A 26196-nucleotide genomic window follows, 5' to 3' on the forward strand; every position below is an offset into this window, starting at 1 on the left:
CTTTTAAACTTAGACAAGTAGGTATGTGTGGTAAGACTCCTACCATATTCCTTCCCAATAAGTTTTAAAATTAAGTTGTGTTTGTGTTATGTGAGTGACTAAGCTTCTAATTTTATAATATTAGGCACTTGTTAAAGATGATAACATGAAATAAAACACATTTTTAGTAGTATTCATAATAATATTTTACTGGCACTTTGCTCGCAAAAAGTCTAAAATTGTCCACAATAGTATGCATCAGTGCTGCTGTGATTTCATTTGATAAATGATCTAAAATGGCTGGCCTGGCTAGTAGGAGCTCATTGATAACTGCTGTGTCTTCATCATCTGTAAAAAAAATATTAATCAGTTAAAAATTTGATATTTAATTAAAATGTTGAAAAGGTTGATAAATAATTGCTATTGTTCCTGTGACTTTCCAAAAAAGAGCTACTTGATTGCTGCTGGATTTTGACCTAGAATATCTTAAAAAAATTTCACATGGCTCTGAAGTTTATATCTTTGTTATTAATATTTTTTTAATAGCTAAGTATGGCCACAGGACTATTCCCACTTTTCGTTCCCATCGCTGCAACTCCTGTGTAGCCAGGATCTACAGCTTGACTGTCAATAAAAACCCAACCAGTGAAGATCAAGTTTGGTACATACATACATACATACTAATTAATTAAATCTGCGTGAAGCGCCCTAATTTGCGTAATGGGCATTTTTCCCTCGTAACTACGTGATGGTAGAGACCAATAAAAACTAGCAAGTTCTTGAATAAATTAAGTTACTAGGTAATATTGTAGGTAGTCTGAAAGTTTTACTAATTTGTTTTGTCTTTTGTGCATAAGTCGAAAATTATGAGAATACCTAAGCAACTTTTCATAGAAACTTTATAAGGGTAATTTTCCGATGTAAATGGTAACAAATGGATATGGAAGTTTCATTAAAGTTGTTAATAAATTAATTAATTAGTTACTTGGTTGTAAGAAGAATGTCGGTGTTCTCGTGTTTCTGATAGCAATTCGCTCAGGTCCTATCAGGATGTAGTCTTCATTGTCGATGCCCTTCTCACCGCTCCAGGGATAAGTTATGTTGCTCTGCACTTCCACTGAAACACAGAATTGGTTTAAAGAAACATGCAATATGTATTGTAGGCATAATAAGAACCAAGTGCTACGTGATAAGAATTTCCGAAATCTTTAAATCGACCTAACATACATAAAGTAGTAAAATCTATAGAGAAGAGAGGTCCCGTTAAAGAACTTAAAGAGGCTTTCGAAAAAGCAACGTTACAAATATCCGCTCACGTTTCGAACAATTCATTTCTCTAGTTTCGATTGTCGTTAGGTTTAAATAAATGGCCGTCACGTTTTCAATGCGCCTTCCGAATGAAACAAAGTTATAAACACAAATCAGAGTGCTATGTCAGAAATGTGGGGTTGCTTTCAAGAACGTAGGTCATAGTTACCCTACAAAAAACAAACAAGTGTTAATTTTGTTTTAGTTCTTGGAGTAAAAGAGATATTTCGCCTGTAATCTTTGTAATAACAACAAACATTTAAATCAGAGAAATCACCTAAAGCGCAAGTGGCAACATTGTATTTTGCTTTTTAAGTTGATTGTAGGTAGGTACTTATTGTTTAATTTTTTGGTACCAAATAAATGTTTTTTCTTTCTTTCTTTCTTTCATTGTATGGAATCCGGCTGAGCTTTAGCTGAACTTAAACCTTCAACCAAGAACCGCACATAGCTTCATTCTTCTTCGGCACAGAGGGGCAAGTGAAATACGTTAACCCCCTGAGTGATGGTTTTTAAGTCTCGCGATAAACCGGTGACATCAATCTGGGGTGAAAACTGTATCCGAGTGTACAGGGAGGAATAGATTTGTTTGAAAAGCCTTAACGCCTTCATATTTTCCGGTATGCGTTAAATGTAGGAGGATGATGAATAAAAAATCGTAACAAATTAATACTCAATGTAGGAGGATGATGAATAAAACATCGTAACAAATTAACACTCACTCAAAAGGGAGACAAAGTTATTTTTGAATAGTTATACCAATTAACTGGGGCTAGCATTCCTGAAATTGCGGTTAAATTATTGAAAATGTAATTATTACAAGGGTTTCACTGCCCTACACTCGAAGTGTCTAAGTAAGTCCCTTATCTACGCCAACCGCCAGCCAACCTGCAACTTTGTAATAGAAACTTTAACGAAGGTATGCGAATTGTCGTGTCGCTTCGTTCCTTCCGCCCGGTTTTGGGAAGGCACCAGCATAATATAATTTAGACACGTTTAACGTCTTTAAATTTGAACCCTGTGTTTAATTACTAGTTTAACTTACTAACTGCTATGCAATTGTTCTAAAGGGGACTTACTTCTAACTTTGTGTGAAGAACATCTGTAATTAGTTGCTTGCAGCAGTGGACAAGACGAGTACTTACCTACTAGTTTTAGAGGGATATATACTTACGTGATTATCTCATGCAACATAAGCTTTGCTTAAGTACCCAATTAAAATAACAACTGGATAGGTAGGTATATCACTGTCGTTTGCTTTTACTTTTACTTATTAACGTAAGTCATTTATTAGAGCAGTAAGTAATCACCTTAGCTTAGTTTTACTGGGGTTTGAAAGTTTCATAGTTAATTCTTTCTTGCTGCAAGTTTGTAAGAAACTGAAAATTGCGAGTATGAAAGACAGAATGCTATAGCTAATGTAACTGACCATCAAATATTCCAGGTTAAACAACTTTAGTGTAAATGTTCTGCCCGCCGTAAACAGAAGATGTAGCTTGGTTTTTAGCCAGTTCCTTGAAAGTTAGCCAAGTTGCACCCATTTTCTGTATTAGGTACTTTTGTTAGTAACTGCCACTACAACATTTGGCTGAAAGAAGAGTAAGTAATGTAAACAACGTACACTCTCGATCCTGGAGTTTCCGACGCCATTACTAAGTAGTGTAGGTACCTATCTACCTAAGTACTACTTACATTTACCGAGAAATTAACGCGATCTAGGACAATCTAGTTTAGTATCTATCTCTTGAGAAACGTACCTACCTACCTCTATACGCTACGGAAACCTAGCTGTATCAATTTCTCTGTTTCGCTTTCCTCTGTTTTTCATAATCATCATAATTTAAGCCTATGGCAGTCCACTACTAAATAAATGTATAGATTTGGCAATCCCAAGAATAAACGATTTCCCGCTTTTTTCTTTCAGCCACTGCCAGCTTTCTTAAGGTTTCGGACTGTTATTGAGCTCGGGACTTAATTGCATTTACTTTCCGACATATCTAGTGGTAGGTATTTAGTCTTATTAGCATAGCTGGGCATTAACTCGTTAATCCGTTAATTGTTAATTAATGAAGTTAACATTTCTATTAACGGATTAACTTTTAAGTTAACTTTAAAAAATGTTAACGGACTCGTTAACTTCCGTTAAATTATCCTAAGTCCGTTAATCGTTAATCCAGTACCTACTATTTACCAAAAAGATACAGCAGGCACGCTGACAAACGCATTCTGACAAGTACTTTCGGGCTTCCAGAACTTCCAGAACCCAAAACAACAGTTTTTGTAACCAGATCACTAACGACATTTACTTGTTAGTATGTGTGGGACAACTCTTGCAACTGAATTTAAGACCAGTTTTCCTCAACCGATTGAGCTGAAAGGTATACTTATGTAAGGACAATGCAATGTTATGGTACCATTGAGCTGGTCTGATGATGGAGTCATGAGGTGGCCATAGGAACTCCTAAATGAAACGGCGGCATAGCATCGAATTTGGGTTCGTTGGATTTGTCTTTTCGAGCACTTTAGTACCGTAGTAGTTAGGTACTTATTATTATTCTGTGTTAGTACTAGATGATGTCCAGGGTCCTGATGATGGAGTCAGGAGGTGGCCATAGGAATTCCTAAACGAAACGGTGGAAACTTATCGAGTTTGGGTTTGCTGGATTTGTATTTTCGAGCACTTTGGTGCTAAATTGTATTGTAATTAAATCAAGGCTCTGAGATTGAGATACTACTAAAAAGTGTAAAATAAAATTATAATAATTAAAAAAGAAGTTAACTATTTGATTAACGGTGCCCAGCTATGCTTATTAGCTCCTGTCGAAGCAATATCTCAAGCGCGTGTCATTGCCTCTGCGTGGCTAATTTCGTGTGACATCAAGATTGCATAACACCGGTCCGATTTGCATGCAAATGAACTTACTGATATCCATAGTTATGTGTGCGCTGAAGGGATCGACCCTTCCGCCCATGGTCAGGCTTATGTCGCCAGAGACGTGGAGATCGCTTATGAATACCGTTCCACTTTTGCCACCGTCGAGGTTGAATCTGTCAAAGTAAAATTTTAATTAATAGCAGGTAATTAAACGCTGTGTGCAGTGCAGAACGGCAGGAATGCATACTGCTTTATTCAAATGTAAAAAGTACTTTAATAGTTAATTCTGTTTCTGTCATCTACTAATTAGGTAATAACAACGTTTTATCTAATTGAAATAAGCAGGTACTTCCCCGGTACATTCTATCACATTATATTATGTGCGATTACACAATAGGTAGGCCTCCTTACGTAGGTAGATACTTTTATGTAGGTAAATAAAAAAATATGTTTGTTCTTCACTAACAAAATTTTTTAAGAAATACCGCTCGATCGTAAGCGCATGTGCAGTGGCGCTTGATGCTCTGAGCGCAAAAGGTCCCGGGTTCGATTTACTAACAAAGGTTTTCTGAGTGATCTTCAGATCACAGAATTCTATTCCTGGTTACTACCTACTACCTACTTACAAGGTGGAACATTTACCTACCTACCATCCATATCATAACCCTTGGTAAGTATTTCTATTTTCAGACATATTATCACTTAAGTCTGTAAATAGCTTAGTATTGAATAAACCCTGTTATCGTTAATTGAAGCTGAGAAAGCTTACATGTTAACCACTCAAAGCAATCGAAAATCGATACAGTTTACAATCTCGAACGCGTGTATCTCCAGACTACGGAAATCTAATCCAAACCGAACTCAGAAGTTGCGTTAAAAAAAATAAAATCCTCCATGTTTTTCCACAGCGCATCTCAGTTTATTGACAAACATCTCGGCAAACAGCCGCTAGCATCGAGGTCACGTCGTGATTTGCTTCCTTCTTCTATTTCCCCCATTCCCAGCGCAATTTACTACTTCATTTTCGTGTCAGGCGAATAATAAGTTCGGAAACGTATGTAGAATGTTTCGTACTAACAGTATCAGGGGTCCAGCGCAAAAGAGCCGGTCCCCTATTTTGTGGCTGGATATTTCTCCCCGGTTTTCGGAAAACCGTGGTTCTGTGCTACAACAAGCATTATTTTGTCTCTAAAATTACTTATATTGAATAAGTCTAGTTATCTTACCTAGCACCTATTATTTTGTTCATGAGCTAGTTTTCACTGGTTGTCATTTTACAATGTCCACTTACAAAAAATACATTGTATTAATGTTTTTGAGTGACAAACATTTCCCGATCACTATTCACTATACTTCCCTTCTATGATCTGAGCACTATACCTACCTACTACGCGTAGTAGGTATTAAAGTAATGACACTTTCCTAGGAATTAACGTTTTTGTATTCTAGCCTATAGATAATGCCTTAAACCGAAAAGAAATTAAAAACAAATAAGCCTACTCAAAAGTAAACAACAATCGGCCTTGCTACGGAATTCTCGGAGTGCGAGTCATTCCCACTTAACCAGTTTTATAGCAAGTAAGTACGAGTAACGTTTAATAGCTTCCGAAACTCGATGTCGTCCCTTGAAGGGCCTTGAAGTGAAACGTTCACAGAAAGCTGTAGTATTTTGTCCATAATATAATTACTAACTTAAACATATCATAGTAGGTATACCTACTTACTACTAACTACTTTTTTTATGCATAACAAGGCAGTTATTTGTCTTGACTTACTTGACTCTTGTTATCTCATTGCTTACCTACTTCTAAAATTTTTGCATTTGATATTATCTTAAAAAATCACTAAGTAGACACTTACACTCGAATATTAATAACTAAAAATAAACAATGTAAAAATATAAAATAAAAATAACAAAAATATGTCATTTGGAGGTGCTGGGATTTGAACCCAGGACTTTCAGCATGCGAAGCAGACACTCTACCACTGAGTTACACCCCCGGTGATGGATAGCTTTGAAATAGGCGACCACCTTCTACTAACTTGAAAAGAACTTGTCCTTAGTTTATTTCATAAATACAATATTAATTATTAATAAGATTACAAATGTATTAAATAAATTAATAATAAATAAAAATTTTGCTATCAGACCTATCTGTAAACAAAACAAATCTTTTCTGACCTACCTACGAAAAGGGCATCGTCCAACAATGCTGATTTTACAAGATGGTTACTATTTAGATGGATAGATAAACATTTAAGTAGGTACCTAAGTACTTTATTGTACACATCACACAAAACAAGAAAAGAAAGACAATTTAGGCGGTCTTATTGCTATTTAGCGATCTCTTCCAGACAACTTATAAGGTCAGTTATCTATATCTTCTATATAAAAAAAAATGAATTGATGTTCGTTAGTCTGATTAAAACTCGAGAACGGTTGGGCCGATTGAGCTGATTTTGGTTTTAAAATGTTTGTCGTAGTCCAGGGTAGGTCTAAACGGTGAACAAATACGCGCGCGATATTGTTTTTCTGTGACAGACAAAATTCCACGCGGGCGAAGCCGCGGGCGGAAAGCTAGTTTAAAATAAGTAATAGTAAGGCGTCATTTACTTAGCTGCTTGCTAAGAACTTTTAAAACTCAAAAACGTACCTCCTATCCCCCAGTTTCGTCCACCTAGCGCCAGTGACGTTCGCCCTCCTCAGCAGAACCGACATCTGCTCCTCCGGTGACGCAATCGCCACACTATCCACAATCGTGGGGTCAACGGCCTTCATGCCGGCCAGACCCATGTCCATGAGGATGAAAAACGTCCGCAGCCCGCGCCGCAGGCAGTCAATGTTATCAGCGCGACACGCGGGAAAAGGTATGGGCGCGGCTGAAACAAAGTTTATGGAATAAGGATATGTATGTAGTTAGGTATTTATTTACGCATACAGGTTTACTTTGATTATTTTATAATACGAGCAATCTTTTACTCGTGCCTCGCTCGTACTCGTGTAAATTAGCTCATTATTATTATTACTTAAGTAAGGATGTTGACGTCAAAAAACAAGTACGAGTAAGTAGGTATCATTTATTTATTGAATGATAAGTCCTAGACATAACAAAGTTTAGTATCGAAAATGTAATCTAATTAGGTAAATAAAATAAAATGGTTTTTGCATAACCAATGCCTATGTAAGTAATGGTAGATAAGACCTAGAGCCTTTTCCTAATGAATAGGTAATAATTTGACAACATGACCAAATGAGGTAATTCCATTTGTTTGCCTACCTATCTCAGGCCTAACCAATCAGCCCAATGTTTTTTCAACATGTCTGACCTGACTATTTACTTAAATTGTCTCACAAACGGGATGAATCAGCGAATAGGTACCTAGATTTGATTAAGAAGGCTACTGCTATTGCTAGTTGTTTTCACTTGACCTTTTCAAAGTTACTACAGTAATAAATCTAAATTGTGCAAAGCCGTAATTAAAAACAGCTATTTGGACGATTAAAATCGTGCCAACTCTCATAATGCCGGTTAAATGGTTCATTTGGATAATATCGTGTCGATACTTCATGTAAATGTCAATATTATCGGTCGATCGATACATCATTGTTGCACTAGTTGCAACAATATTAAGATTACATAAAAATGAACAAAATAATCTATTACTATAATAGTTTGTTTTAGATGACAAACAAACACTCACGTAACTAAATAAGTACCTACCTACTAATAGTAACAACGTTAGAAGTACTTAACATGGTTACATTATACTTGACATGCCCTATAATGGTGGCTCCTAAAGAAATTCGTGGGTCATAAAGACCCGTCGTCGTTTAGAAATAATTTTAGAAAAATAATTTAATAAAAATAATTAACTAGTAAAAAAGAACCTAATGGTGATAATTTTTTGGCGGGAATCTGTGCCTTAAACCGATTTAATGCAAACATTCGTACGTTACTATTCCATCCCCTTGAAAGGGGTCGGAAGCTAACAATAGGTAGGTACGCTACGAAAGCGGTCAAGTGCTTTGCGCTATAAATCCACACTAGTCCATGACCAGAAAGAACAGCATGTCCATGCTGTGAGTACCATAATCTGTTTTAGCTTTTGTTAACTAAACTGCTAAGAAAACTTGCTATGCCGATGGTTGCGGGTTATATGAGTAGGAAATGTGCTAATATAGGGTAGGGTTACCTATAAGATGAATGGAAGTCGCAATGCTGCTGATTTCACCATCACGGCAACACCGTGTTAATATTTGGATGTCGCGATGTCGCTCTCTGATTATAATTAATATGGAATTATCATTTAGTCAACCGTTCGACCAAGCAGAAAGTTTAAAGTAGTAATAACAACAATAAACCTATAATTATCTCATATCTAAACAGGACATATAATTTTATACTTATCTACCTTTAATATCACTTCGAAAAAAAAAACATAACCCTCCTGGCGCAGTCAGGTAACTATTAATCATGTGAATGTATGCCTAGGTTAGTAAAAGTGGTTCTTTCACAACTTGAAATATGGTAGGTAGGTAGGTAGTTACCTACATAACCAAGCCGTTTGGTGTTCTGGTACTAATCTACGATATTATGTTGGGATATTAATGATCAGTATTTTAAAGGTCGTAAGCAAACTTGTTTGAGAGTTAGCTCACAGGTCCCAAAAAATTGTTGGTTCTCTGGTCAAATCTGATCTCTGGAAGGTAGACTTCTATATTTTGTGCCTCTATGTTTACCTAGGATGAAAGAACGGCTGTGACTCATAGATATTAAGTTTCAGTTTTGAATACACTCTATGATAACAATTATGTTTTAGGCGTAATCCAAAACTACGGCGGTGTAGTGGTTCAGAACGGATTATCCAAGCAAAATGAAATGATGACTTGACTTTTAATTTCTGTGACGGGTCTGGGTGTTGTAAGTACATATGTATGTACTTATTGAAAAAAAAATATTTTGTTTTATTTTGTTCGAAAAACATACAGTGAAACAATAGCAGACTAAAAACCACTGCTTATGAAACTACACCATTTACAACTATACACTATTTATATTAGGCACCCATAACACAAGCATTTAAGTTGCTTACTTTGGCGGTGGCGACGATCTGGTGGCTGGCGCTGTGTGAGATTGTCCAAAGATTTGTTATTATTATTATTACATTATATTTTCAGATTGTTGGCTGTTTTGGTTTCTGCTATGACAGTTTTGTGCAGCGTTTTCTACGTATGCATTGCATCAGCAAAACATTTTACATCTTATTGAAACTGTTTTAGCCTGGCATAGTGACGGCTCAGCTGTTTTTACTTTAATAAAAGTGTCAGTAACGGAACAAGATTTTCTAGTATTAACCTAACAGTTTAATAACTATTTTATCTAAGTAAGTTAAGCACTTGAAGGCAAAACGTAAGACTTGAAAGACTCAAATAAGTATTTTATAAGATAACATCTTAAGGAGTTTTAAGACCATTATTCCATTTAATAAATATTCGAGTACCTCAGTACTATGTACATTATTATGGAAACATAAATTTATACATAACTAGCTGACCCGGCGAACTTTGTTCCGCCTTAATGGCAATAAATAAGCAGACTTCTTTTTATTTCGAACGGGATAAAAAGTATCCTATGTCCTTCTCCTGGCTCTAAACTACCTCCCTGACAATTTTCAGCTAAATCGGTTCAGCCGTTCTTGAGTTATAAGTGGAGTAACTAACACGACTTTCTTTTTTATATACAGGGTGGAAACGATAAGTGATCTCACTCGATTATTTCTAAACTATACCAGATATCGAAAAACTGGTTACTGATCTTGAAAGTGCTTCACGAGCTCTTTTAAATGGTACCAATAACAGGTTACAGAATAAACGGGATCTATCCGAAAATCCAATGTTTCCAGCTTCCATACTAAATGTATGCCAACCACTCAATATTAGAAGTGTAATTTTTTTGAAACTTAAATAAACTCGTAAATTGCATTCTCATTTAAAATATTTTATGGAAAACATTAGTTTTATGCTTTATTTGCTATAAAATTTGCTATAATATTTATTAAGAGATGAGTTCCATATCTGTGATAGTACTAAATGTATGGAAGATGGAAACGTTTTTTTAGATAGATCCAGTTTATTCTGGAACTTAATATTAATACTATTGGATAGAGCTCGTGAAGCACTTTTAGGATCAGTAACCAGTTTTACGATATCATTTGTAGTTTTTAATATTATGAGGCTGTACCAAATGTATGGAAGCCGGCAACATTGATTTTCGGATAGATCCAGTTTATTCTTTAACCTATTATTGGTACCGTTTGATAGAGCTCATGAAGCACTTTCAGGATCAGTAACTAGTTTTTTGATATCTTGTATAGTTTAGAAATAATCGAGTGAGATCACTTATCGTTTCCACCCTGTATAGACTAGCGGCCGCCCGCGACGGAGTTTCGTAAAATTCTTTCTTAACGGATGCCTACGTCATAACATCTACCTGCATGCCAAAGGACAATGTTCGTTCTCCATACATTGTTCGCCGTTAGATCAACAGTGCCGAAATAATACTTTCTAGGTTCTAAATGACACAAATCTTTATGTAAGAACAATTATTCCTGGCGGACCAATTCTATAAACTTATTGATAGCAATATTGTTATCATAACCTCTTACTTACTAGTATTGTATTATATTATTTTATGCACATCGATTTGGGAGATGTTCTGTATTGTAGTTGTCGCAGCCAAATTGTATTATAATATTGGACGGGTTTTGGAAATAGCTCGGCGTTCCACTTTTATGATTTACTTACTTACATTTTGCACGTAAATAAATAACATGAATCCTATGTTTACTTTCCACTCTTGACATTTAACACGTGACTTACCAAACTAACTATCTCCATGGTTACCGTCTTAGTCTATGCATGACTAGGGATTGAACAACTTTTAATTGAATATTATTAACAATTCTCGATAATTATTATCGATTGAAAAATATTCGGTATTTGAATCGAAAGATATATTCAATTTTATCAATATCAAAATATTCAATTTTAATAATAAAATAAATATTATTTACTACCACCTATGAAATGTTCTAAAAATTGCCTGGAGCGCTCCCCCAATCCTGGGTTTTCCCTTTCCAAGCTGAGAGGATATCATTTTGGTTCTATCGATACATTATAAAGGTACTTAATATTTGAAATGTATTACCAATTATTGTTATAAGCATTTTGAGCCAATAAAACTTTCAATTCTATTAGAACTTTAGACATTTCTCTCACTTTAAGCGGCATTGGATTTTTCATCGAATTTTGAAACTGTAACAGATATATTAAAGATGATCCCATATTGTTGTCATTGTCTATATCAGTGTTATGATCACAATTCTTTTTATTTTATTCATGACCTTCGACCAGTTGGACACATTAGATAGCTTCTTGTAGTATCGTGCAATATATTTTTAACTTTTAATTAAAATCTAGTCATACTGTAGCAATTTGGTCGATTTATTTTATTTACAAGATCGGTATCTTATTGTCTATGATGACCGCAGTCAACATCACTATTACATGGATTCCTAACAATGAAGTACGGCATTGCCTTGTGCCGATTTTACATAGATTTTATCGACACAAATTATGGAACTTCATAGGATATGGAGCAGGCCACGCCCTAAAATGTCCGGATGTCGTCATAGTATTATCAGGCCTCCGTCACTCGCCTATGTCGGCCGAGATAATTACCTACAGCGCGCGACAACTTCAAGTTGCAAATCAGTCCGGGCCGCCACGCGCCTGTTTGCACACGCGTATCTAAACACGCTCGGTCGATCATAGTCGCAATCAAGGTTTATTGTTCCAACAGCACTGTTATTCTTCTTTAATGAAAAATTTTAATATTTAGGAATAATAATTAACTGTAGTGATTTAAATAATAAAAAAAAACTACACTTTTTAAATAATAAATTATTTTGAAATACTTATAACAAAAAACTATAGCAAAAAAATTATTTTAGCTAATAAAAACATTAACTTTACTTCACCGTGTCTATTTTCCGACACTACACCTTTTAAAACTGTTTGTTTAATTTCGAATTATCGCAACACTGAAGTTTATTAATAGGTACTTTAGAGATGGTACGATTATACAAACTCCACTAGATTAAAGTTTTCTAATCGTAAAATACAATAAATGCTTCTTAAAATTAAGTTTTTATTTATTTTACTTTGCTCATACAACCCTGACGCTTGAGCGGTGACGTAGATCAATTCTAAACACACAAAAAATGCGCTCTTGTGAGCGTAGTAGTAAGGTGCGATTTCGAATGCACCATGTGCGTTGGATATTTTGCATTATTATTATTACCGTTAAAATGTCGGCATCTGATCCTACACAAAGGAGTGCAATTTCTGTTGCTACTATTATGTATTCTGTGGTATTATGGAATACATATAAAATACTTTTATTATTTCATTTTTTAATCCTCAAGTGTCCGTTACAATCTAATTAATATTTAAGTATTCAAAAAGTAAGAGATTAATTTTGATACTTTACTGCTGTGCCCTATATGACTGTCCATCTAATGGTGAGGCGATGTTTGATGTCTTACTTTTGTACAGACTCTCATAGTACTTCCTCGCTACTTCTAACAGCTGACATCACTGTCAGTCAGTCAGTCAGTCACCTTTGAGTTAAAATATTTACACATACCTAATAATTTATCCATATTATTATTATCTAAAAGTTTTCGTTACATATTGAAATTCGGGTCCGTGGCCGAGTCCCCCAGTATTCGACGCACCCGTGGTTGAAGCCCCCGATTTAAATAAATTTAATATCATATTTTTTTCGGCTTTTGCACTAAGTACAGTCAACGAAAACCATGCGTTATTTAAAATGATGTATTTAATTTTTTGTTAAAAATACTTAAAACTTTTATAATTAAAACTTTTATTTGTAGTTAGTTAAATGAAGAGAGAGAAGAGTTATTTTAAGGACTGATTGTTACAATTATTTTGATTAGGTAAAACGATTTACATGTTATTATAGGTAAATAAAACCTATGATAAAATATGATAAGTTAAAATAAAACCTATTATATTTTTAGGTATCACTATTGTAAAATAATATTAAACATTTATTTGTACGATCAGTATAAATATTTATTCGTTTATAAATATTTTTGTGACTGACTGTACATTTGATTAAAAATTGCTTCTATCTGATCGGGGGCGTCGACCACGGGTGCGTCGAACACAGGGGGACTTGGCCACGGACCCTGAAATTCAGTCAGTTACAGGCTTAAGCTAAGATTGAATCAAGTTGTGAACGTCTTTTAATATTTTAATAAGCTTAGCCTTGGAATACGGGCCAGACTGTTCTCCTTATGATCAGGGTTTTCAGCGAAAACAGTGAAAATTGTAGTCAATTTGAATATAAACAGGCATTCCAGGCTGTGATTTCAGTCTAGCTTTAGACAAGGTAAGCTTACGTTACGTATGTACATATAGAAGCAGACATAACCATCCGGGCGCGACTTGCCTAAACAATGTGAATATTTCAAGTTGACCCTTTTTAACGCAGACAGAATATTAGATTTTCGACAGGCACAGGGATGCCACCACGAAAATCAGTGTGGCGGAATTGCGGAAATAACGAAGGAAATAATATATTAACAAACTGTACATAAAATGTAAAAGGATCCCGTTTTTGTAACTTTAGGTTTCTCTGCTTTTAAATTAATTCTGAACAACGATATGGGTGAATATCAACAAACTCGTTTTTTGCCTAATTCCGGTGGTGAATTTTAATTTCCACTTTCCAAAACTATTTTGTGGCAGAAATAATAGTAAATAACTTGTATTATTCAATGATATGGTAGAGATCAAAATATTATTAATACTTCTCGAGATATGTTAATTTGAAATTATCAAGCGCCACCGAAATTGTATTTGAGCCACCGGAATTAAGAATCAATCCACCGAAATTTATTTATACAGCGGAATTCGGAATGTTATGGATGATTGTCTCAAATTACTTATTTATTTGTAATCAATTAAGTATTATTATCCTGTAAAGATGGTTATAATTAAAAACAATATTCAGGCCTGTGTTGTAACCCTAAAAAAGGTTCAGATCTTCCCATGTGAGTCGTTAGAGCCGACTAAGCAATCAAAATACTGGAGGGTGGGCTGCAGCATCTTTCCAGGTATTATACTATCATACTGGAACTACCAACCAGCCTGCTAAGCATGGTGATAACGGCAAAATCCAACAGCCCCGTTATTCTAGACTCATCACAAAGACATCATTACATGACCCTCAAGTTCAAACCCAGAAACCAACTCTAGTCCCGGAAGGGCGACCAACTGCCCCAGGTTGGTGTTAGGTTTATCTTCCATAAGTAAAAATATTGGTTCAGGCTAGCCAAGTTTTCATGATGGTATCATACCTATCCTACACTCAGAATTACGCAACTAATTATTCGCTAAGGACCATGCGAACTGGAGATTAAGTATAAAGATATTTCTAGATCTATACCAGCTATTGAACTAACAAATTACATATTTGTGAAAGAAAGAAAGAAAAAATGTTTATTCAGTATCATCGACAGGGTAATTAAACGGAAAACTATGCAAACCAACGGAAGAGCAAAGAAACGGAGGACTAAATTCAGCCAGCCTCATGGAGAGAGAAAAACCAATGAATTTTCAGCTCAAGTGGCAGAATAGATTGCAACCTACGAGACTAGGGAAATTTTAGCTGTTTCAGAACTATTCTCATCTGTTTTTAAGATTCTGCTTAGTATCTATGTATAAATAGCTTTCCAAGTCCTCAAATTGATACGAAGTGTATTATAGAGACGATTTTTTGTAATAAATCGAAAGTATGTATTTGCGAGGACCAAATTGAATATACCAACATGAATAACGAGGATAGCGGAACCATTTTGGTAAATGCCTAAGCTGCTAGGAGAGACTAAGAAGCACTACTAGTATTTTTTATTAATTAGGCTGAAGATTATTCCGACACTTTAGCGAAGATATCCAAAAAAACAACAACAAACAAAAACAACAACGTATGTACCAGGAGATAATAAAATCGTAACTGAGCTTATGAAATCAGATGGAATGCTAGTACTAAAGTTCCCTTAAATACCACCATGTTTATTGGCCGATAAACCAAAAAATAAGACATGGTGGTGGTGGTAGAGACTGGAATGGAATGGACGTTGGCGATGGTCCAGAGTCAGGTGAGGCCTCCTGCTTCGGGCTTTACCGCTTTTTCCTGAAATATGACACTCTCGCTATCTAACATCCAGTCTCTCAGACAACCTCATTTTCGAAAAGACGTTCGTAATACTACGTACATATTTAATGCTGCGTCAAATTATGCAGAAGACTGAGGACTATAATCAGTCATTATTATTGGCCTTTTTGTACCTTCTTCGATTCGGTCAAGACCTGGGCTGTGCTACAGTCTCTTTAACTGTCGACTGTCGATACATGCAACTTCTGAAGTATTTGTATGAAAACTTCATCATATCAGCCCTCCCCCAAGATCAGAACTCGAAACTTATCTGATTGCTGCGAGGGTTCAGAGTTGAAGACACCATAATGTCTTAAAGTCTTCACTACCTCCCACTTAGAGGTTTTCAAGCTTCAGAGCTAAACCGAGCTCAGTATCAAGATACGGCGAGTACATCACACAACTTCGATTAACTGACGATATTGTAGTTATGACTGAGACCTTAGTAGACCTAGGTACAATGCTCCAGAGCCAATAAGACCAATTCTTGCAATAGATTCGCCACCGGAGCCACCGAAATTGCGCCACCGGAATTAAAAAACTATAACAAAATTCAAATTATAAAGAAAACTATAATTCTGATCAATAATTTCTGTATGCAGATACAACAAAACACCAAACTTTAATCATGTTAAAGAATCGTTTAGCATCTAAGTAGGTAGCTTTCACTCATACACTTGTCAGCGAAATTGAAAAATTTTGTATTCCTGGGGGCCGTCCATAAATTACGTCATCGATTTTTTTCAGATTTTAGACCCCCCCCCCCCTACAATCATCCTAGCGTCATTTCTTAATGACCCCCCCCCCCCCCTTCTCCCAAAATTGACGTCATTACCAGTTTGACAAAATTAAAACACTTGTAGAATCACCTTTTATTTTTTTTTTAATAGATAGAGTGATTCTTAAGGAAGGTTTATATGTATAATACACGTAAGTACCACGGGCGAAGCCGGGGCGGGCAGCTAGTATTATATGTAATCAGTAGCGGCGGAAGGGGGGGGGGGGGGGGGGGGGGGGGGCGGTGGGGGCGGTCCGCCCCGGGTGCCAAGCATCAGGGGGTGACACAAGTCGCGCAGATTAGTACTCACTGGCACATCTGCATGGCAAATCTGCGGTCTATGTCATGATACGGGGGGGTGGGGGGTGCGATTGTCTTTCAATCGGTAGGAAACCCCAAAAATCCTGGCGGGGGTACCAGGGGGTGCCATAGGACTTGTGACGGGGGGGGGGGGGGGGGGGTGATCGCCCCGGGTGCCAACCTAGGTGTGCTGGAAGAAATTTCTTTTTAGAAATAATCTTTTTGTAGGTGAACAATAAACTATAAATAAATAAATAAGAATGACGTCAATTTCGAAACACCCCCCCCCCCCTATCTATCATTTACCGTCATCCGCAGACCAACCCCCCCCCCCCTAATTTAGAATGACGTAATATATGGACGGCCCCCTGTGCCGCTGATACAAATATTTACGGGTCTGTTGGAAAAACAATACCACAAGTCGCAAGTCTTTATAGCCCGATCAGGAGGACACAGCTGAGTGATGCAGGGAAGAAGAACTCTACGTCTCTCAAAGCTTCTTTGGAGAAGTAAGAGAGTGTCGAAATTGAGCCACTGTAATTGCTTTTTTTCGTGGGACAGTTTTGAAAGGCTATTTAAAACACTTAAAATCTGAAATATCACATTTCATTCATATCATTTGGAAGTCTTATTTAATGTATTTTATGGCTATACTATTCTTAAATTACTAGAATCCCCGAGAAAGAAGGAATAACACAATTTATGAGTAGAAATAAAGTTAGGACGCGCCACCGCTATTAGATTTTGGGTCTTTGAAAATTTTTTTAGCACATAAAATAACTACCTGTTGTCCTGAAGACTTTGCTATCGTGTAAAACGCTGTTTAAACTATATACAGAAAAAAAATCATCGCTCTAGTTACATTTCTCCCATCGATTCTCAGCTACGCCGCGTAAAAAACTTGCTTGGGATATTCACCCATATTTATTATTGTCGATTCTGAAAAACTGGCGAATTCCAATAAGAGTTTAAAAGAGGACTACTACTTATTTATCCCAACAAGCATACTATAGATAGAATCACTTGAATCTTCTAATAACAGAGCCGGAAATACGGCGAAAACATGAACGTTACAAAGAGATTTTTCAGAGAAATCCCAAATATCAAAACCCACGCGTTGTTACCTGCCTGTCACAGAACTATGTTTTACAGGAATGATCCCTCAATTGGCACGTTGACAACCTTGAACGCACACGGTATTTACCCCCTATACGCACAATTTCGTGACTTCCACTTTGGGAAGAAAATGCCTTTTGGCGTGGAACGTGGAAAATGTTTTCAAACACATAACACCGCTGTTTGAGTACGTTTGTTCCGATATTTTCTCAAAAATAAAATTGCCACGGTTCATATTTTTGAGTGTCATATAGGTACGTAAGTATAGTGAATTGAAGTATATTTAATATTAAATTACTTAGGTACATACAGCATTTTATTTAGTTTCCTCTATCAGCTATCGGTGAGTAAAATCTTATAAGTTGAATTCGACTAACTTCATAGTATGCAGTGAATGCAGTTGAGACAAAAAATTCAATTTCGGATTAGTAAGTAGCTAGGTCTGATGAATGATAAAGTCAGTTTTGTTTTTCTTGATTTAATCATGATTCATTGTTTTAATGGTTCAATGACACTTGAAAAGATAATATGACTCTATTTAGGTAAGGTCGTTACTAACTACATATTAAATAATTAGACTTAACACAACACATTGACCCTGAAAAGTGTAGGTATTAGAGCAGTGTAACTAAAAAATGCGGTTCAAAGTGAATGTGTGAAGTGAATTAAAGTGCAGTCAATGTTACAATTAGTGTTCTATGTTGTAAAATAAACCATTACCAGTTAATTGACCTTTTAACTCTGTAGGTACATTATTTAATTATGACTATGGCCTTAAAGTAAGTAACTTTATTAGGGACCCATGTCGAAATTGTAAAAATCATCTCAGCACAGTTGTGACTATTTTGCCCAAAGGTGCAGTTAAAATAGGAAAATTACCTAAAAACAGATCTAGCTATGAAACGCAATATTTTTTAAATGAAAAAGCAATTTTCCACGTGCTGTTTTCCAGATTAACTTCGTTTAAAAAGTGACGAGTGGCAGATTGTCTGTAATAAAATTTATATGAAAAATCAGCAATATTTAAAAGGTTGTTAGTTTAATTTGTGTCTGAGATGTAGCATGAATCACTGACTGCGAAATAATGACGTCACGATACTATAAACTTGCAAAAGAGATCTAAATTGTGTTGAATTGCAGTTTGAAAATAATGTTCGTTATTCGAACTCCGAACACAGGACAAAATAAAATAATGTTAGTGCGATGAGCACAACGTAAACTAAGTTAGTTTAATTTCATGTTTATGTATTTATTTAGGTAAATTTTAGATAGAAATTCTGCTTATTTTGGGATTAGCTATCGGTGGGATAGTTAAAAGCAATATTATTTAGGACAAATTGCCAAAATAGTAACTAATAAACACAAAGAGTTGGTCTTTGTTTATTATTCTAACACTTTATTTATCGAGCATACCTATTTAACGGTTAGTGCTTTTATAAATCGACTTTGTCAGCTTCTAAACTTTAAGATTTATGTTACCTACTGTTTGGTTGCATCAGAGTTTTGTGTAACAATTGACTGCTCGTATTGGCTAATAAATAGTGAACCGAACTGACTTTAGATTTAATCGGTGAAGTGTGGTCAGACAGACTGGAATGTGAATGATTTATTTGACTGGTGTCAGAGTTCTTGGAACATTGATCAATTATACGTTTCAAGGGAAGAGAATCATATGTGTAAAAGGCTTTCTCTCACGGTTTTGCCAAGACTGTAACCTAAAATAAAAATATAGGTATAAAAGTGAAAATGCTCGTTTAATTGCACTAACATTTGGCCCCACTAGGATTCAAACTTGTAGGTAACCTCACCTCCTGCTGCCTTTGCAGTCTGTTACCTAAATCTCCAGACATGTGGCCATTTATTCAGGTACAGTTATTTTTAGGTACAATAAAAGACAAACAAAATTCAACTTTAAAGCTGATAAACGTAAAATGGCTGTTGTTTACAGCAAAAGCGAAACTTCACGGGATACAAATAACTCGGCTGCAATGGGACAAACAGTTAGAGTCAGTTTGCGGGTAACTTGCTAAATAAAGGGTTAAAGTGTGCAGCTAGACGGAAGTGGTTTGAATGAATTGAGAAGTGGATTTAACGTTTTGAATGGTAAATGTTAAATTCTGAATTTATAACGCTTTATATTTTTAATTTAACTGACCTAAAACTGATGTTTTATAAAACCCGACACTAAACTTAATTTTAGCTTTTGTTTCTCTTTTATAAAAGTTAGCAAATACCTAACTAGAACTAAGAACGTCCTATAGTTCTAAATTTTCTGAGGAGGAGAAAATTTGGATTGTTATATCAACTAACCACATTAAAATATGTTTGCGAAACTCATTATTCAAAACGATGTGTGCTTTACGCGTAAAATATAAAGAAAATTAGTCTTCTAACAAAATATGGAAAGCAAAATAATAACGAAATAACATTTGCACCCAACATACTTTTTTAAGAAATTGTATTTATTTTAATTCTAATGAATAAGCTCTCACATGCATTTTTATAAACTGCAAAGATGACAGAAGGTGTGACGACCCGACTTGATGGGATATCTTGATAGCCACACCTCACAGTATTATAAAACTTTTGTCTTGGTTTAATACTCAAAGAATTATGTATTTTGATTTTAGAAATAATTATTTATGAGATACAGGTAAATAAAGAAAACTTAAGAGAATGCATTTCAAATTATTGTAATTGTAAGCTCAATTAAGTATTTTGGCAATGCCACATGATTCGGATAATTGTAGTAGTTGGTATTTACGTATAAAAAACAAACAAATGACCACATTGTTCAGAACTGCTACAACTGTACCCGATTTCCCTGGACACAATCGCGGTTTAGAGTTATTGAGTCCGTCCTGTGGGACGCCAATGCAGCCAGATTCAGGGAACCAAAATTTCGTGTTACGTGTAAAGTGTTAGATGCATTTTTTGAGTTTCCTATACACCTAATAACCTCAAGATATATGAGAGTTTAGCAAGGACCGTTTTATTCCTTAGTTTGGGATTACAAATCGATAAAATGACCCTCCTTCTGGCGAAGTCGGCTAAATATCGGGAAATTTTGAAGGATAGGAAGTGTAATTTTTACCTTTATTTTAAAATGATAGCTCAATTCACCGTATTTAATCCCCAAAAACTAAAGATTTTATAATTTTCACATTTGGAGTAACTACTATTTCGTAAAACGCCAGTGAATAGCCAGATATCAAACTTGTCCATTTTTATATTTAAAACTAATTAATACACTTTAGCCTAACCATCAACTGCCCCAGATTTATAAATTATGCGATACTAGCTTTCCGCCCGCGGCTTCGCCCGCGTGGAGTTTTGTCTGTCACAGAAAAACTTTATCGCGCGCGTCCCTGTTTCAAAAACCGGGATAAAAACTATCCTATGTTCTTTCCCGGGACTCAAACTATCTCTATGCCAAATTTCATCAAAATCGGTTGCGAGGTTTAAGCGGGAAAGCGTAACAGACAGACAGACAGACAGACAGACAGACAGACAGAGTTACTTTCGCATTTATAATATTAGTTGGGATCTTATCTGGAATTATAATAAAAACGAGATCAATTTTCATGGTCACTGACATTAGAATTAAGCAGTTACCTACATCGGCATTTGACAAACCAACTAAAAATAGAATTAGCTAGGTTATCTTTATTTGTATCTGTTTTGTGATGAAATCTACGAAATCCTAATCAAAATTATGAAGCTTTAACCCAGTTTATTACTATCTTGAAATTCATTACGAACTGTGGGTGCGTTGCCACACTATACGAGGGTTATAAAAATTCCCTTGCTGTAAATTTGAACGGGCTGCAATATAACGTTCCTACGGTACCCCCACTTTGGTATTGTTTACGACACGCGAAGGCTGCTGTACTCCCTTTATTCGGGCTTATTTCATTTTATTATAGTGCCTACCTATCCTACCTACGTACATCGTCGGCCAGATAACGTAGGCTAGCGATCAACACTTACCATTTTACTATTTTTACAAAAGTCAACGTTTGTATGTACTTGTCTATTCCTTCTGTCGTGTGGGTTGAAAATATCTGAGGTGCCAATGTGGTTAGACGTTTATGAAGGCTCAAAAGGCTCTAACATATTGTCTGGATAGGACGGTATCAAAATTCCCTTTGGACAATCAGGTTCGTTTAAAGAGGGACGAAAATTCCGAAAAATAGTAAGAATAGACAATAGAGAAGTTAAAGGATTTTGATTTTTGGTTTCCTTTCTGCAAAATATTTCCGCCTTACAATACTAATCATGGGATTCATTAAAAAAATTAAAATGGGTTAACTTGAGCATTTTTTCTTAATAATTTGCTTGCACGTCTGCGGTACGAAAAATAATGACTTTGATATTTGCTCTTTAAGGAATTATCGAGGCCATCTGCTGCATCATTCATCTAAAATTTTGATGCTATTAATTGGTCTCTAGTCACCAAACTACAGAATTTATTTCAATATCCCTACCAAAATTGATGTAACCTCGACCTTTGATTTCATAAAAGAAACCCGCATTTATTTAAGTATAATATGCTAATAAGGTTACAAAATACTAGCCAAAGCGAGGCAGTTGTGGTCTAAAATTCTATTTTACAAAACTGAAAACTTATTTTAGCATCTTGGATCTTCTGGATAGAAATTAAATCGGTTTTAACAAATAAATGCAATGTTGATGTTGCTATTTCAGTTGCAGTCTTTATAATGATTGATAGTAAATACCTACAGACAAACAGTAGGTAAAATACAAGCGTATCAAAATAATTCTGTAGAGTTCGTCAATTTAGAATGTTGTACGAACTTCTTTATTAAACTTTCACAAAAGTTTTGCATTCACAGACATAAGTCCATGAAAAAATCGACCAGCACCTAGCCTGATCTTCAGTGGCAAGTCATCCATCCTCCCGGACGATACATAGTGTAGTGACTTAATATTTCAGTAAATACAAAATAATTAATGTAAAAGATATGTACTCAATGTATGAAAAAAGTTCACTGACATCACAGTTAATGTAGAGACGGGTAGACGTAACGTACGACTGCATCCAAAACTGCATCATATCGGTGACATATGGTCAAGTACCTTTCTACTCTACAAAAAAGTATTTACTCACACAAGTCACTCTAAACTTGTTTATAAACTGTTTACACTTCGAAAACACGGTAGGTACGGTCAAGTACCTTCCGAAGTTTCTTGCGCTGCTTCTTTTCAGCACTGGCCCATTTAATGTCCCGAAGCAGTGGTAGGACTAATACTGGACGTGTAAAGTGCTTTTTACTACTTGCAAAAATAAAAATTATGAGTTTTACAATATAAAAAAAGTGTTTACTCACACATCATAGGTCTCTCCCTAAATTTGAACATGAACTGGCCACCACATTGCCCCAGCAAGAGCACACAAACCACGATGCGGACACTTCGGCACAACATTTTGCACTAATAAGAAGCGACCGGTTCAATGCCGCGAGTTATACTTATACGATCTTTTATTTCTGAAAAACAAAAGAACCAGTCCAACAGTGCACTGTCCGAAACGGGTTGGGGCGTTGATATTTGTTGAGGACATTGAATTGCTGACTCCTTTTTTTAATTAAACGAGCATGACTAATTTCTACTGCACGTCATCATCATCATCACAATTCAATTTACCAGATTATAAAGAAGGATTGGGCCTAGACTTTCCAAGTTCTAGCCAGATGGACACAGGCCTGGGTTATCATATTTCTCCCATAATCGCCTCTAAACAAATTACTTTCCCGGTAACCTCTTCAGCTATGCAAACATGATTCTGTTGGAAGTGACTCCACCAAAGAGTCTCACTAAAGTAGAGACCCCTAAAAATACGCCTATAAAAAAACTTGAGTCACCACTAAGTAATTCACAATTTAAATGGACAGCAACAGATGTTAATCTGTGAAGGAGTAATGATGAACCATTAAATGTTATCTAAGTTTATTTATGAAGTACCTACATACTTATCCAAAAGGATTAAATAACTGCCTACGTAAATTCAATAAATAGGTATTACGAGTACAATTATCATCTCAAAACTGGCTGAAAAAATCTGTTAATATTAACTTTATGGTGCCATCTAAGACAGATTTAGGTATAACCTAGCGGAAGGAATATTAACTTTATGGATGGCACACGAACTCACGACCTTTGACCTCTGTCATAATATTTCAATCTGTAAATTTTCTTCTGCGCTGCATAAAATCTTTTTGCTTAATTACAAGTTTAATGATGTTAAATCTACGCTTAATGATAAAATCTTATGAAAAGTCTAGACAACTAAGTTTAGAACAATTATACTTAATCTCAAACTTACATAAAATTGTCTTGAGATACGGTTTCTTATAATTATTTTCATAAAGTTAAAGTAATTACAGTTAATATTACCCACTCTTATTATAACTTTTAAATGGGGTAGGTAAATGTGGTTTTACAAAATTCATTCATAAAATCCCCAGCAATTAAATAAAGACACGTATCATAAGAAATCTGTAGACAAGGTCATTGTAATTTGGTAAAAACCACAAGCATTTAAAAAATCTAATAATAAAATTAACGTCAGAATTTTAAACGCTTGAAAAGGAAAAATAAATACTTAGATGAACATTTGGTAACATGAGGAAAGCAGGGAATAAGTAAATAGTATCGTAGTTAATCCAGAAGAGAGAAGAGAGAATTTAACTGACTTAATAAAAAAGGAGTATTTATTTATTTGGAACTAGCTTTCCAAATTTTGTCTGTCACAGAAAAACATAAAACTATCCTATGTCCTTTCCCGGGACTCAAACTATCTCTATGCCAAATTTCATCAAAATCGGTTCAGTGGTTTAGGCGTGAAAGCGAGACAGACAGAGTTATTTTCGCATTTATAATATTTGTATAGATTATAATAGGTTCTTATTCTCAAATTTTTCCCTAGCATCGCAGTCCGGTATGCGAACCACTACACCAATCGATCGTCTGGTATGACATAAATTCAATTGTCTTATAAATACCACATATCATAAGTACGCACTGTCTGTGAGACTGGATCAACAGACGGCAGCACATCAAGCTGGAGATAGAGGCATCTTATTTATTTGTAATGGATGCTATTTTATAACAAAATGTAGAGTTTGTGGTGACTTGATGCCTTGGTTCCTGACCTTCGTTCGTTTCAGCCAAATGACGGCCACTGCTGGACAAAGGCCTCCCCCAAGGTTTTCCACAATGAACGGTCCTGCGCTGCCCGCATCCAGGCTCTTCCCGCGACCTTTACCAGATCGTCGGTCCACCTAGTAGGAGGCCTGCCCACGCTACGTCTTCCAGCCCGTGGTCGCCACTCGAGGTTCCTGACCTACCCTAAATAAATTCCAATTCATTGAATCAATTGGAAGTGTAAATATTGGTCTGATCGTAGCTTTATCATAAACACATTTGAGTGAGCAATTTAGGCTACGAGACGGAACTCACGGAATTATTTAATAAGTGATTGATTTAAAATAATTTATAGTAAATGACTTGACGTTCTGAATGAATGTTTAAATTAACTAAATGTTACATTTCAGCATCATTTAGTCCTTCCTAACTAATTAGGAAATCCTCTATAAATAGAGGAGAAGAGACCTACATAAGTGATATTGATACTTAATGATATTATAGTTAATTAAGTATATGTATAAAATAATAATGGTTCTGACGGGATGGGTATTAATTGCAGGCAATTAGTTAGGTAATGCATCCAGTGCTAATTGATTTAAATGGAAAATCGATGGCTAGGCTATTTAATATTAAAGCCCGATTACCATTCCGTAAATAATGTTAATGACACCAAGAAAGCTTCCAGTGGTCTCTTAAAATAAAGATTAATACCATTGTTAATGAACTAGAAACCACCATTTACCATAATAGGTATCAAGCTGAAACGTATGAAAGTTTAATGCAACTTTGTCTAATAACAGAAGTCGTGTGTTTTTCGTCTAATGTCTACAATTATTTGGTAAGATTCTTTCGGATTATTAACGCAATAATCAAAAGTAAGATAAATATTTCAAAGATATTTTTTATCCGTTAAAAATACGAGGCTGTTAAGTAGTTATTGCTTTAATGTACAATAATGTTCTTTCTAATGGTAAATCGTTCGTTCGTTTCAGCCGAAAGACGTCCACTGCTGGACAAAGGCCTCCCCCAAGGATTTCCACAAAGACCGGTCCTGCGCCGCTTGCATCCAGGTACCTCCCGCGACCAGATCGTCGGTCCACCTAGTGGGAGGCCTGCCCACGCTACGTCTTCCAGCTCGTGGTCGCCACTCAAGAACTTTCCTGCCCCAGCGGCGGTAAATGGTAAATGAGCATAGAAAAATTATGTGTAAGAACCTTAATAATGACATAAGTATCGCCACGAGTCACCACCGCCATTTGTGGACATGTGTCGGAGATAATTTCTGACCTATGATATCAGAATTCTTTCCTTTTATCCGCAGTTAATTATTATGTTTACGCTGATAATTATTATAGCCGTATATA

General features: G+C 35.7%; 1 protein-coding gene and 1 non-coding gene across 2 annotated transcripts; both read right to left on the reverse strand.

Annotated features, from left to right (window-relative positions):
- Positions 1-160: 160 nt before the first annotated feature.
- Positions 161-23139, reverse strand: LOC135076138 (uncharacterized). Its single transcript, XM_063970606.1, has 5 exons — positions 23014-23139; positions 6817-7042; positions 4211-4335; positions 965-1096; positions 161-327 (listed from the first exon to the last, which is right to left on the reverse strand). The coding sequence occupies exons 1-5, from the start codon at positions 23108-23110 to the stop codon at positions 164-166; spliced, it is 744 nt and encodes a 247-aa protein (XP_063826676.1). The 5' UTR covers positions 23111-23139; the 3' UTR covers positions 161-163.
- On the reverse strand, positions 6092-6163 carry Trnaa-cgc (transfer RNA alanine (anticodon CGC)). Its single transcript has one exon. It is a non-coding gene; the product is annotated as a tRNA-Ala (tRNA).
- Positions 23140-26196: the final 3057 nt, after the last annotated feature.

The sequence above is a fragment of the Ostrinia nubilalis genome, chromosome 11 (assembly GCF_963855985.1).
Source record: "Ostrinia nubilalis chromosome 11, ilOstNubi1.1, whole genome shotgun sequence".
Taxonomy (NCBI): domain Eukaryota; kingdom Metazoa; phylum Arthropoda; class Insecta; order Lepidoptera; family Crambidae; genus Ostrinia; species Ostrinia nubilalis.

Excerpts from the sequence above, each read along its gene's own strand:
- LOC135076138 (XM_063970606.1), bottom strand. The coding sequence starts at position 23,110 with ATGTTGTGCCGAAGTGTCCGCATCGTGGTTTGTGTGCTCTTGCTGGGG. Across the intron at positions 4,336-6,816 it reads ACGAAACTGGGGGATAGGAG|ATTCAACCTCGACGGTGGCA; the intron begins GTACGTTTTTGA and ends TTACTTTGACAG. Across the intron at positions 1,097-4,210 it reads ACACATAACTATGGATATCA|TGGAAGTGCAGAGCAACATA; the intron begins GTAAGTTCATTT and ends TCTGTGTTTCAG.